General features: G+C 44.1%; 1 protein-coding gene across 4 annotated transcripts in view; it reads right to left on the bottom strand.

Moving 5' to 3' along the window:
- The window catches only part of LOC117269255 (glutamate receptor 1-like), a 121847-nt gene that overhangs the window by 29212 nt on the left and 79401 nt on the right, over window positions 1-13234 (bottom strand). For all 4 annotated transcript variants that reach the window (XR_013492381.1, XM_078172675.1, XM_078172676.1 and 1 more), the window contains exons 14-15: window positions 8995-9193; window positions 8457-8704 (exon numbers count right to left, since the gene is read on the bottom strand). Coding sequence is in view for 3 of the 4 variants with exons in the window: in XM_078172675.1 (XP_078028801.1) it covers window positions 8457-8704; window positions 8995-9193 (447 nt within the window). In the remaining variant the exon portion in view is untranslated. The remainder of the gene's footprint in view (window positions 1-8456; window positions 8705-8994; window positions 9194-13234) is intronic.

Raw genomic sequence — 13234 nt, 5'->3', positions numbered from 1 at the left:
AGAGAAAATAGTTACATCTTGTTGTATATGAGAAGTGGAGAGGGGTTTAGGTTTTTCACATTTCTGCAAAGAGCAAACATGCTCAAAGACAGCGCTGGACTTTGGATGCGTTCACACCTGCCCTGTTTGGTTCAATCAAACTCACCAAAACAACCAGACTGAGACCTTCTTGAAGAGGTGGTCTCAGTCCGGTTCCAAAGGAACTCTGGTGCGGTTGGTTTGTGGTGAGAACATGTTCTGACCTGGATGTGAAGCAACTGCAGTCACATGACACATTGTTTGGGTTAGACATGAGCATGTTACAGTCCTGGAGGATTATTAATGTGCACCTCCTCCTGTACTGCCTTAATATGCACATTCAGCACATCCAATGCATCAAAACATTGTTTTCTAGTTGGAGCCGCGCCTCGTTTTCAAACTGTATGCTTTGACTAAAATGAACAATGACAGCAATATAGTCCACGATGAGCAGCGCTAAAATCAACCTGCGTAGTTGTCCCTCCATTGTGACATTAGAGAGTGTCACATTTATCTTGCAAGTGTACTCTTCTTCAACGTTTGCTTTACTTCCTGGATTTTTCCCACATGGAAATTCTGACCAATCAAGAGCAGCTTTTTCACACAAGGCATTTGATCTGGTCCTCTTGTAAATGCTGCCGTGAGAACACGAACCAACTCTAGGCAATTATACAACTTTGGAACAACATGAGTCCCTGATTCAGACCAGAGGAGACGACTCTAGGTCTGACAGCAGCCTCAGTGTCTGAAAAAGGAGGAGATCAGCGACAGACCAGCGACCTGTATTTCTCAAAAAGACGAGGGCTCTACTATGTCAGGTGTTGGGAAATCATGGTGGCCTGGTCCTCATGACTGAATTTGTGGGAAGCATTTTGTGAGCAGTAAGCTTTATTTCTCATTTCATTTTCAGTAAACAAAGGAAAAACTTATTTGAGGCCATTGGCATTGTGTTAGTTGGGTAACACTAGGCTATTTAGTGCTGCTGTTTGGCCAACAGAGTGGCTTCACTGTATGTTTTAGGAGACACATCAGCTTGCTTGGCTCAACAAGTGACACATTATGCATATATTAAATTAATGGTAAATTAATGGAGCTGAGAGTCTAGCTTCGCCCCTGCTAACAGCTTAATTAAAGATTGTGTTTAAGAATTACCTGCGATATGTTCAGGTTTTTCATAGTTACAGCATCATAACCACGTCTCTACGTTTGGAACAAATCACTTAATTAGGCCCAAAACGTCTGTCGGACCACCACCTCTTTAAACGGCTGAAAATGACAACAGAAGTAAAGTTCATCTATTTCAAATTTCTCCGCAATTCAAATCAACTGCCAGCCGTCTACCCAGAAGTGACTGTCGACCAAATTACTGAATTATCACCTGAATCAGACGGTGGCCTCGAGGGCTCAACGCACTGCCAATTAAGAAAACACACAAGAATACACAAAACACAAGCAAATCAAGAAAACGTCTTCACCAATAATCCAAAAAACTCCCCACTGACAGATAAACAGACTTCAATAACTTCACAAACCAAACACCATGGCAACAACAAACATGTCCCGGCTGTGTGCATCACTTTTTAGTGTCCCCTAGAAACAGATTCTGTTGTCTTGTGGTGCAACTTTCAGTCAATCTCTGTAATTGCATGTTTTCTTAATTTGCAGTGAGTTGAGCTCTCAGGGCCACCGTAGAATCAGACCGCAGTCAGTTCAGCATCAATGCTGATGAAACCATTTCCTGTCAACCAGTGGCCGATGAATGAGTTTATATTTGGCCGGCTTCTGGTTTATCCACCCCAAACACTTCCAGTGGACGGGACTACTTGACAAACTCCGTCAGCCAATCGGCGTAACGAACACGTTACAAACACGCTGTAACATTAGACAGTAACGGTAGAAATAGATTTTCGTTGACTAAACCATTTTGAATTTTCTTTACCTTCAACATTTTAAATTTTCTTTGACTAAACCGTTTCATTTTTCACTAATTAAAACATTTTGAGTTTTTGAATACTAAACTGTTTAGATTTTTCATTAACTTGAATGTTTTGAATTTTTGTGGACTAAAACTGGACTAAATCTATGAAGGATAAACATAACTAGTATTTTCGTAGTATTTCCTCTTCAGAGTAAGACTGAATCTAAAATAGCTGTCAAAATGAGCACTGTGCAAAAACGCCAAAAAACATCTTTTCCCCTGAGAAACTCAGTGATGTCAAACTCTTGTTGTTGTTTACACGTTATTGACTTTATTTCTGCAGTAACTTCACTTATTGCTGTGTTTACTCTAGCAAGCTGCGACCTGCGTTTTACATCATCAACTACAACGCAGTCCCTGATTGGCTGCTTACGTCCTGATTGGTCCAGATTGGATTTTAATTTTTGGATACAAGGCGGAGCAGCATCGAGTCCAGACTCACGTTTTCAGGACGGTCTAACTGGGGTAGTTTAGCCCACCTGGACTACAAGTGTCAGTCAGAACTTAATAACATCTGTTCTTAACGTTGTCTCTTCTCTGTCGAAATCAATCAATCGGACATTTTCAAAAGAAAAATGGTAACAATGCCACTTTAGAACAAAACTCCTCACTCAGAACAAACAGCAGCACAGTCATCTTCAGTCTCAGTGACTCTGCAGCAGCAGATGAAGCAGCAGCTCTGACGCTGGCTGATAGAGTTCATACGTGGAAACGATGAAATGAAGAACTCGATATTGTCAGCTGTTAGTACGGAGAGCCGGTCAACCCAGAGAGGAGAGCACAGAGTCTGTTCAAATGGAACTAATGAGCTGTGTAAAGGTGATTATCCAATATGCTCAGCATTCGAGTGGTTTAACACAACACTGTTGCTAGGCAACTGATCACAAAGACCAACACCGTCTCTTTCGCTTTACAAAAAATGGTGAAAAACGTCCAGGGCTTGTTTTTTTGTTTTTTGTCTTTCAGCAGTAGTTATAATATCTGCCATCACAGATTTTCACTTCAGAATTTGGTTTCAATAAATCAATTTAATACAAAGGCAGAAATTTGCTCAGTTCTGTTTTTCTGTCTGTGGAACACTGACTGATATTGTAAGGACACACACACACACACACACACACACGCACACACACACGCACGCGCACACACACACACACACACACACGCCTTCTGCAGTGATTAATTTCACAACATAGAGGAACATACATATGATTACATTGAGCGTACTAATCTCATCTGCGGAGCTCATTTCCGTCCTCTGACTCTGGGTTGGCTGTAAAATGCTGATGTGAAGCAGAAAGAATGAGAACAAGATGTTCTCTCACAGAACATCTGATAACAACATGAACAAAGTCCACTGACGTCTGAAACAAAGGAGGGAAGAAACATGACTTTCAAATGCTGCTGCCAGATAAAAAAAACAGTTTGGATGAAATTCATCTTTTAACTGAGTGACCGACATGTTTGTTGGTTATTTCCTTTCAGAGAACAGTGTCCAGCAACAATTTAACCCTTTAACGTCCTGCTCCAGATTTTAATGGGGCACATTTGTGTCACTATATCTATTGATATATAGGCTATATATATATATGTTGAGCTATCTCTACCATTCGGTTTAGGTATGTTATGCAAAAAAAAAACCAAACATCCAGTAGATGTCGTTGTATCTTCGAATAATCTGTTTTTGCAGTTCGTCTCCTGAACGAAGTTGGTAACAAAAACATGCACTGCAGACCTGAAGTCTCTGTGTGGTGGGATTTTCAAAGGTAGACATGTTTATTTAACACTAGGACTGGATATCGCCACTGATTTCCAATTTGATTCGGTTCGATGCCGATTCGAATCAGGGTTATTTCAGTTACAATACCAATTTTTGCGAGTATGTGAAAGAGATTCTGAGAGAACTAATACTGTCAGTTTTACAAGGAATTATTTAAAAAAAAAAAAAAAGAAGAAGAAATTCAGGACAGGAATAAACTGAATATTTTATAACTAAATGTTTCTAGAGCAACAGTAATAATAAAATGGCGGGGTCACAATATAAACTCAATATCTGACTGGAAACAAATGTAACATGTCAACAAAACAAATCATATTCCTGACGTCACAATACTGAGTGAAGTTTAGAAAGAATAAAGAACACAGACATCAGTATCAGTCCTGCTGTGCTCTCTGCTGCTGAGGAGACTCACTGCCTGCAGTCACATGACCACAGGTCTCATGACCTTCAGGTAAGTTTTAAGATACTTTTCTGCATGTAAACATGTTGCTGATCAGGTGTAGTGATTAAGTATTGACTTTTCCTCGCGGAGGTTTCATTACACTCACAATAACTAGCGTAGTTGTGGTCAGCTCGTTATCTTCACCTCTCTGTCTCTGCCATGACGTCTCTACTCCATGTTTGTGTGTCTGTGTGTGTGTAAAGGTGATGCACCCGCCCAACGCTCAGACAGCAGGAGGACCGGCTGCTGCAGCACGATAATAAATTACACCAAAACATAAAAACAGTGAGCTAACAGTTACAGATAAAAGAACACGTAATGTCGAAGCCTTTAAATACTACGGTCATTAATAATTTAGCACCGCGGCCCGTTTACTACTGGTGAGAATAACGGGGTTAATAGCTGAGTGTCAGGTGACACCATCAGCCCGCTGAGTCGAGCTCAGACCGGCCAGTTCACACCGCTGACATGCTCACTTGTGTGCGCTTGCATGAGACATGGGCACCGCCTTCATGTGTGTTCACGTGCTTTCGCTGGTCTCGCACGCAAGCGCACACGTGAGCGCGGTGCCCAGAGAGGCAGTCAGAGCTACAGGCTACAATGAGGCTAACAACAGAGTTCAAATGAGGTTTTTCCAAACAACTTTTTATGTCGGGGCTTCAGGACACTTGGATCACTACGGACGAGCAGTATGGAGATATTTTGTGGATTCAATGATGTGTTTTTGGACGTTTGAATCTGGGGCGCCATCAGCCTCCATTAGGTGGAGTTGTGTTGCTACCTCCTCTCCCCTTGGATCTCTGCAAGTGATGTGAGGACTCTAAAACTTCACCTGAGCCTCCCTCGGCATATGGGTGAGTAGATAATGGCTGAATTTACATTTTTGGGTGCACTATCCCTTTAATGCAGTGTTTTATCTGACAGCAGCACAGTTAGAACAGAGACAGAACAAAAGATAGATAGATAGATAGATAGATAGACAGATGGATAGATGGATAGATAGGAATGTTAGTAGGGTTGTCAGTATCGTGACTGTAGAGACAGAGAGACAGGCAGGTCGCAGTCAGACAGGCAGAACAGAGGACATGACAACAGACAGGTAAACAGGCCGACAGATCAGGAACAGGCAGACAGACTGAAACACTGAGACGGACAGACAGACAGACACACATATGGACAAAGACAAACAAGAGAGAGAGAGAGACAAGACAGACAGAGACAGATTAAGAGACTGACAGTGAGACAGAAACACTGAGACAGACTGACAGACAGACAGACACACAGACAGTAAACTGACAGACAGTTCTGTAAGACAGAACTCTGAGACCCTCGTCTGAGGACTCCTGTGGGTCGGTCTGTTTGAACCGGCGCTCCGTGCTCTGCAGAGGTGGGACCAAGTTAACCATTTTCAAGTCACCAATCAGGTCTTAGACTCAAAACTTTGGGTTTCAAGTCCTCAACAAGTCAGAATCTATTTCAGTAAACACTTAAAGAGTCAAACAAGAAATGTCCTCCAGTTTGAACACCACACTGAGAATCTGTTCCGTCTCTTGAAGGGACAGTTTGGATTTTTTTTCAGTGGGGTTATTTGAGGCCTTTATCCACAGTCAGTGTGTTACCTGCAGTAAATGTCACTCGGCACGCCTCCAGTTTGGAGAAGCAGACAGGAGTCTTGACACAGAAGCTAAACAATGTCCTGCTGTGGACGAAACCATGATGTCCTCACTGTGACCTCGTCACATGTCCACGTTTGGTCATGGACTTTCCACGTCCACATATGACGTCCAAGGTACCCTGGGTGTGTTGGTTGTTGACGTTCTGGGACGCCGTGTCAACTTCAGCCTGTTACATGCATTGTCTGTTTTCAAAATACACTTCTGTTTTCACAGGAAATGTACAGTTTGCATACAGTCTCTTTCAAAATAAAAGCACTACGTCGGTACAACACCACCAACTGATGTTTTTTTCCTTCAACAACACACGTGGTTACGTTTAGGAAAAAAGAACAGGGTTTGGCTTTACAATCTTAGAGAAAGTGAACACCGCTGTCTTGGGTGAAAGTCAGTGTTTGTAGTTTCAGGTTGTTTCAAACCCTGGCGTTCAGTGGTGATTATTTACTATTTTTCTCAATGGAGTCTGACCTTAAAGAGAGCAGAGCTAACGGCTTTGGAAATGACTGTCTTCTCCCTGTGTCAGCGTGGGTTTCCTCCAGGTGCTCTGACATATTCTCCCTGTGTCAGCGTGGGTTTCCTCCAGGTGCTCTGACATGTTCTCCCTGTGTCAGCGTGGGTTTCCTCCAGGTGCTCTGACATGTTCTCCCTGTGTCAGCGTGGGTTTCCTCCAGGTGCTCTGACATGTTCTCCCCGTGTCAGTGTGGGTTTCCTCCAGGTGCTCTGACATGTTCTCCCTGTGTCAGCGTGGGTTTCCTCCGGGTGCTCTGACATGTTCTCCCTGTGTCAGCGTGGGTTTCCTCCGGGTGCTCCGACATGTTCTCCCTGTGTCAGCGTGGGTTTCCTCCAGGTGCTCCGACATGTTCTCCCTGTGTCAGCGTGGGTTTTCTCCGGGTGCTCCGACATGTTCTCCCCGTGTCAGCGTGGGTTTCCTCCAGGTGCTCTGACATGTTCTCCCCGTGTCAGCGTGGGTTTCCTCCAGGTGCTCTGACATGTTCTCCCCGTGTCAGTGTGGGCTTCCTCCAGGTGCTCTGACATGTTCTCCCTGTGTCAGCGTGGGTTTCCTCCAGGTGCTCTGACATGTTCTCCCTGTGTCAGCGTGGGTTTCCTCCAGGTGCTCTGACATGTTCTCCCTGTGTCAGTGTGGGTTTCCTCCAGGTGCTCTGACATGTTCTCCCCGTGTCAGCGTGGGTTTCCTCCAGGTGCTCTGACATGTTCTCCCCGTGTCAGTGTGGGCTTCCTCCAGGTGCTCTGACATGTTCTCCCTGTGTCAGCGTGGGTTTCCTCCAGGTGCTCTGACATGTTCTCCCTGTGTCAGCGTGGGTTTCCTCCAGGTGCTCTGACATGTTCTCCCCGTGTCAGCGTGGGTTTCCTCCAGGTGCTTTGACATGTTCTCCCCGTGTCAGCGTGGGTTTCCTCCAGGTGCTCTGACATGTTCTCCCCGTGTCAGCGTGGGTTTCCTCCAGGTGCTCTGACATGTTCTCCCTGTGTCAGCGTGGGTTTCCTCCGGGTGCTCCAACATGTTCTCCCTGTGTCAGCGTGGGTTTCCTCCAGGTGCTCTGACATGTTCTCCCCGTGTCAGCGTGGGTTTCCTCCAGGTGCTCTGACATGTTCTCCCTGTGTCAGCGTGGGTTTCCTCCAGGTGCTCCCACATGTTCTCCCTGTGTCAGCGTGGGTTTCCTCCAGGTGCTCTGACATGTTCTCCCTGTGTCAGCGTGGGTTTCCTCCAGGTGCTCTGACATGTTCTCCCTGTGTCAGCGTGGGTTTCCTCCAGGTACTCCAGCTTCCTCCCACAGTCCAAAGACATGCAGGTTAATTGGTGACTCTAAATTGTCCGTAGGTGTGAATGTGAGTGTGAATGGTTGTCTGTCTCTATGTGTCAGCCCTGTGATAGTCTGGTGACCTGTCTGGGGTGACCCCTGCCTCTCGCCCATTGTCAGCTGGGATAGGCTCCACCCCCCCCGACCCATAACAGGATAAGCGGTTACAGAAAATGAATGAATGAAATGAAAAAATGAATGTACACTTACACGTGGCTTGCTTCTGGTTCTGTCCACAGCAGTTCACTGTTTAGCTGCCATGTTGGACTCCTGTCTGCTTCTCCAGACTGGTGGCGTGCAGACCAACATCTACCGTAACACACTGACTATGGAAAAGTACAACACCACTTCAAAAGATCCAAAGTATCCCTTTAATATGTTATAGATGAGTCACTGTTAAGTTAAACCTCAAGTCATAAACCCGTGACGTACGTCCACACCTCTGCACGCCAGGCTCGCTGTTCAGGTCCCAGACTTTTTGCATATATATGTTATAAAACTGTGAAAAATAAAATGTAGTTTGGTTCATGTGACCAGTCATGTTGTTTGATTAAATCTTTTCTTGAAACTGAATATTTTATCCATTAATTTACCTCTGATTTAAAACCAGGAAGAACATGCTTATAATCAATTGATTAATTTGCACATGGAGGGTCTGATTGGTCTGATTTCCCACAACAACAGACAGAACAGGACACCAACATGAACCGCACATGGACTGTCCCCTGTCCGGAGATTCAGAGTGTACCTGAGGGGCGATCCTTTGGGCGTGGCCACTCCGTAACCTTTAGAGTCCAGGTTTCCCCCCACTTTCATGGTGTCACAGGGCTTCCTCTGCTCGATGTACTCGTTCATGGACGACTCCAGGAGGTAGGCATACTTCCCCTTCGACTTCCTGACTCTGATCACGCCCTCGTTAGTGTTCTTGACGAACACTGAAGGGTCTGCGCTTCGCATGTACGACCACATCTTCTCAAAAACTGCAATCTTTGACCGCTGACATAGAGAGTGAAGACAAAAAGAGATGATCAGGGTGTCATATGTGGCATCTTACCATAGGAAAAGCTTTTACCTTAAAGCACAGAACGCTCCTCGGCAGCACTCTGCCAGAACTCCTCGGCAAAAGTTCAAGTTTTACACTGGGTTTGTTTTTACAGCTTTTATTCAAACTTTTTTGTCATCTTTCACAGAGTTAGGGCGGGTTCAGCCCGATCCTCAACACCACAAACAAAGTGTAGAGATTATGGATTGGTATCAATCCAAAAGAAGAACAAATGTGTCCTTACCCTGAAGAACTCTTTAGTGGATCCTCCGTCCAGGGTACCATAGGCGATCTCGGTCTGCTTGGCCAGGTCCTCGGCGCTCTCTATGGGGGACACCATCCTCTCCACAGTGAGGAAGGCTGCCAGGTTGGCTGTATAGGAGGAGATGATGATGAGGGTGAAAAACCACCAAACTCCTCCCACGATTCGACCTGAGAGTGACCTGAGGAGAACGAAGGAGAACACTCATCAATCTAAAGCTCTGTCTCTTTTTTCCCGCTGCATTCATATTAACATGAAGCTGCTCAGTTCAGCCACAGTCCGATCTGTCTGAGCTCTGGAGGTCGTGGTGTTACGGCGAATCTGAACTGCACGATTTAACTCAATCTTGACAAAACTCCTTTTGGCAACAGAGCCTGAAGAAGGTGACGTTAGTTGGCCCAACGTTTTGTAACGGGCATTCAAGTACTGGTGAGATCACCTTGAACTATGGTCTGATATTCACGGTCCCCAGAGGATGTCTCCTGAATATTTTGGTGACATCATGACCTTTTGTCTAGCGTTGTCATCAGGTCTGAATCCTCACATTGGAGAAACTGGAAACAAAATTCGGTGCTTAACTTTAAAATATTTTAATCTTTTGATTATTGTTGATTTATTTTCTCACTATTACAACTAACTGACTGATTGATTTTATTTTTTAATAACTGTAGACTATATCAGCACTGACTCTGAGGTCTTTTCAGACTAATGTGAATAATTCATGAGAGCTTGTCCAACATCAATTAAAAAATTGTACCTATCTATTTCTACGAGCCTATTAGGCCTGGGCAGTATCTGTTTTATTATCTCAGGGTATCTTGGGGTCTTGTTCATGAGTGAGGGTAGAGTGGAGCATAAAATGGACTGGCAGTTTGGCACAGCGTCTGCAGGTATGCGGGTGCTGCCCCTGACTTTTCATGGTTCAGAGGGAGCTGAGCCAGAAGGCAAAGCTTTTGATTTCCTGGTCCATCTGCGTCCCAACCCTCACCTATGGTCATGAGCTCTGGGTAGTGACTGAAAGAATGAGGTCACAGATACAAGCGTCTGAAATGAGTTTCCTCTGTAGGGTGTCTGGGCTCAGCCTTAGAGATAGGTGGAGTCAGACATCTGGAGGGAGCTCGGAGTAGAGCCGCTGCTCCTTCATGTTGAGGTGGTTCAACATCTGATCAGGATCCTCCTGGTCCAGCTGGTAGGAGGCCCCGGGGCAGACCCACAACACACTGGAGGGATTATAGATCTCATCTGGTCTGGAAACACCTCGGGGTCCTCCAGGAGGAGCTGGAGAGCGTCTCCGGTCAGAGGGACGTCTGGGGTGCTTTGCTCAGCCTGCGGTCGTCAGTGAGGAAACGTGTTTGTGTGGCTGATCTGTCAAATCACTGGACGAATAACACAACTTATATTTTATCTTCTACAGTAGGTGAGAGAACTGAGGCTGAATAAAGACGGAGGGATGATTCTGCCCGCAGCAAGGGAGCACACACAAACACCAGCATCTATACCTCATATCAAATACATTCTCTCTCTCACACACACACACACACACACACACACACACACACTGATACTGTTAAGCCCTGCAGTCCGAGCCAGCTCGTCTAAAGGTGACCCTGAATGATGTGAAGCACACACACACTAACAGGGCCTGTGTCGTGATGAGGAGGGTTGACACAGAAACAAAATGTGTGTGTGTGTGTGTGTGTGTGTGTGTGCAACACAATGTTCTCACAAGAGTACTAAAACCCTGATACGAGACCTTTTTTAAGCTAATTAACTGATTAACCAAAATTCAGATGTTGTTGCTGCTTTTGTCAGATTTTTTGTCCACACTGATGTCAGTCAAAAATCCACCTAAAGGGACAATTTTCATCGAGCTTTAAAACAGTGTTGGCCGCATGTGTGAACTGTCTGACCAGCGACAATCATCCCCCTCGTTGAAACTCTGCTGGATGACACAAATGACGCAACACGCATGATCCGGCGGAGTTTTGCTGGCCCTCCTGGGCTGCTGCTCAAACTGAAACAGCTGATCAGTCATGTGAGTTAAATGCATCGACTCTTTTCGACAAAGACAAAAAACACCTCATGTGAGCAACAGTTGTTCAAAGGGTTTAGATGCCGTTTCAGATTTAAACTTTGAGGTGGATCCTACAGGAGGCCGCCGTGTCCCAGAGCCGGCTAAAGCACTGCAACACTTTTATTTCGGCTAAGAGGCGGGGCACACAAATTAAAATGGCTGTCTTATGATTTTATTTTTACCACCAATCTTTAGAGAAAACATGTCTTTGGAATTTTGATTTTCCAAACCCCTGCATTGTTTTTCCTTAAGTTTTTTTGGCTTTCTTTCTATAAAAACTTTTTAAGAAACTTTTGTTGTTTCTGAAACACTTCATATTCTACGTCTCATTTAACATTTGGACTAAAAAACAAAAAACAAATTGCATGACAAGAGTGAAAAACTGAGGCCACTGCGTGTTACTGTGTGAGGCTACAACTCTTTCAACTCCAGGATTTCATCTTCAACTTTTTACTTTCAAACATCAAAGTTTTAAAAATCTAATAACTCATTTATGGTGGAGTGAGGGTCATGGACTGTCCTCCAGCCACTCAGGGAGGGTCACACACCAGCTGCTCCTCCTCTGACAAATAAAGAACAGTCCCTAACCATCACGACTGTAAACACACACATGGTGACAAAATAACACACACACACACACACACACACACAGAACACAGAGAACACAGAGAACACAGCAGATTCAGAATAGAAACAGCCTTTGGGCTTCACACAGCAGTAACATACAACTGACCCGGCAGCACGTCACACATGATTCTATGTGTTTCATGACAACGTCTGTGCGTCTGTGTGTGTGTGTGTGTGTGTGTGTGTGTTTGTGTGTGTTTGTGATATACGTCGACATCAATCAGCGCTGTATATCTCTGACGGTGTGTTCATGTGTATTTATGTGACTACCTGTTAACAAGCTGCGACAGTAATTATCAGATTTATCTTCACTTCCTGTCGACGGTCTGTTCTGGTTACACAAACACACACACACACACACACACACACACACACACACACATTTACCACATCACTGCACAACTTGTTCACATTACAGCTTATTCATTTTATCACTGCTGTATTTTAGGTCCCTGCTGTGCAACATCAAGGCCACTATATATTATTGTTTGTGTATATTATTATTATTATTATTATTATTATTGTTATTATTACGCCAGACCATCCTTAACAAAGAACTGCCCAGATAATTTTACTATGCAGTTAGTTTCGTATAGGCACTTTATGCATTTTTATTCATGCCCATCTATCTTTTAACTCCTCTCTGGAGCAAACTGGACTGATTTCAGAGTCTGTTTTACTTATATTGTGTGTTTTTTATGCCACTGTCAAAGACAAATTTACACTTTTATGTAAAGTTTGATGGACATTAAAGAAGTCTAAGTCAGGCTCCTCCCACAGCTTCGCCAACACACCAGCAAAAAACACATCAAAAGGTGCAGAATGATAAAATAAAATAAAAGAAATTAAAAAAAAATCTGAGTAAACATCATGTGAACAGAGCTATAATCACTCCTCTCTGAGGTCACACCAAGTCACCATACTGTAACACAGAAAAATGACTTCATCGGACTAAATGAGGTTCTTTTTATATCTAGTGCAGTTTTTATAAATCATAGTTTATAGTTCATGCAGTTAGACTGTCCACCCTCTGTAAATGTAGCACCACGTTAGCTACCTGGCTCATGTTAGTGTCAAGATATTGTTGTCATAGAAACAAAACCCCATGTGCAGCACATCATAAAAACAAAAAAACAAAACGCCATCAGAGCTTTCTTCATGAAGCCCTGGGATAAAACCCTCCCCAGCGCCCTGCTCTCAGCTTTCTGCTGAAAAATGAATAAATAAATAAATAAGTAAATGTGGGCGCACGGCCTTAAAGTCAAAACATCTGTCTACAATCTCACACCGCTCCTGCAGTTTAATCCAAGTCTGTGTCCAGTCTGACGCTCAGCCGTTTTTTAGACTCTTAGTGCAACGTGGAGAATGTTTTCTTGTTTTCTTTACAAGTTCAGTGTAACACAGGTGAGTAACTGATACACACACGTGACCATTTGGGGTGAAGTGTTCCTTAAAAACCTGAATTTGTTATTTGGAGGTAATTTTTGTCAGAGTACCATGAAGCAAAACATTTATTTGATC

Source organism: Epinephelus lanceolatus, chromosome 11, assembly GCF_041903045.1.
Source record: "Epinephelus lanceolatus isolate andai-2023 chromosome 11, ASM4190304v1, whole genome shotgun sequence".
In the NCBI taxonomy this organism is placed as follows: Eukaryota; Metazoa; Chordata; class Actinopteri; order Perciformes; family Serranidae; genus Epinephelus; species Epinephelus lanceolatus.
The sequence above is the reverse complement of the archived record's forward strand: the minus strand, read 5'-3'. Positions and strand labels throughout refer to the sequence as shown.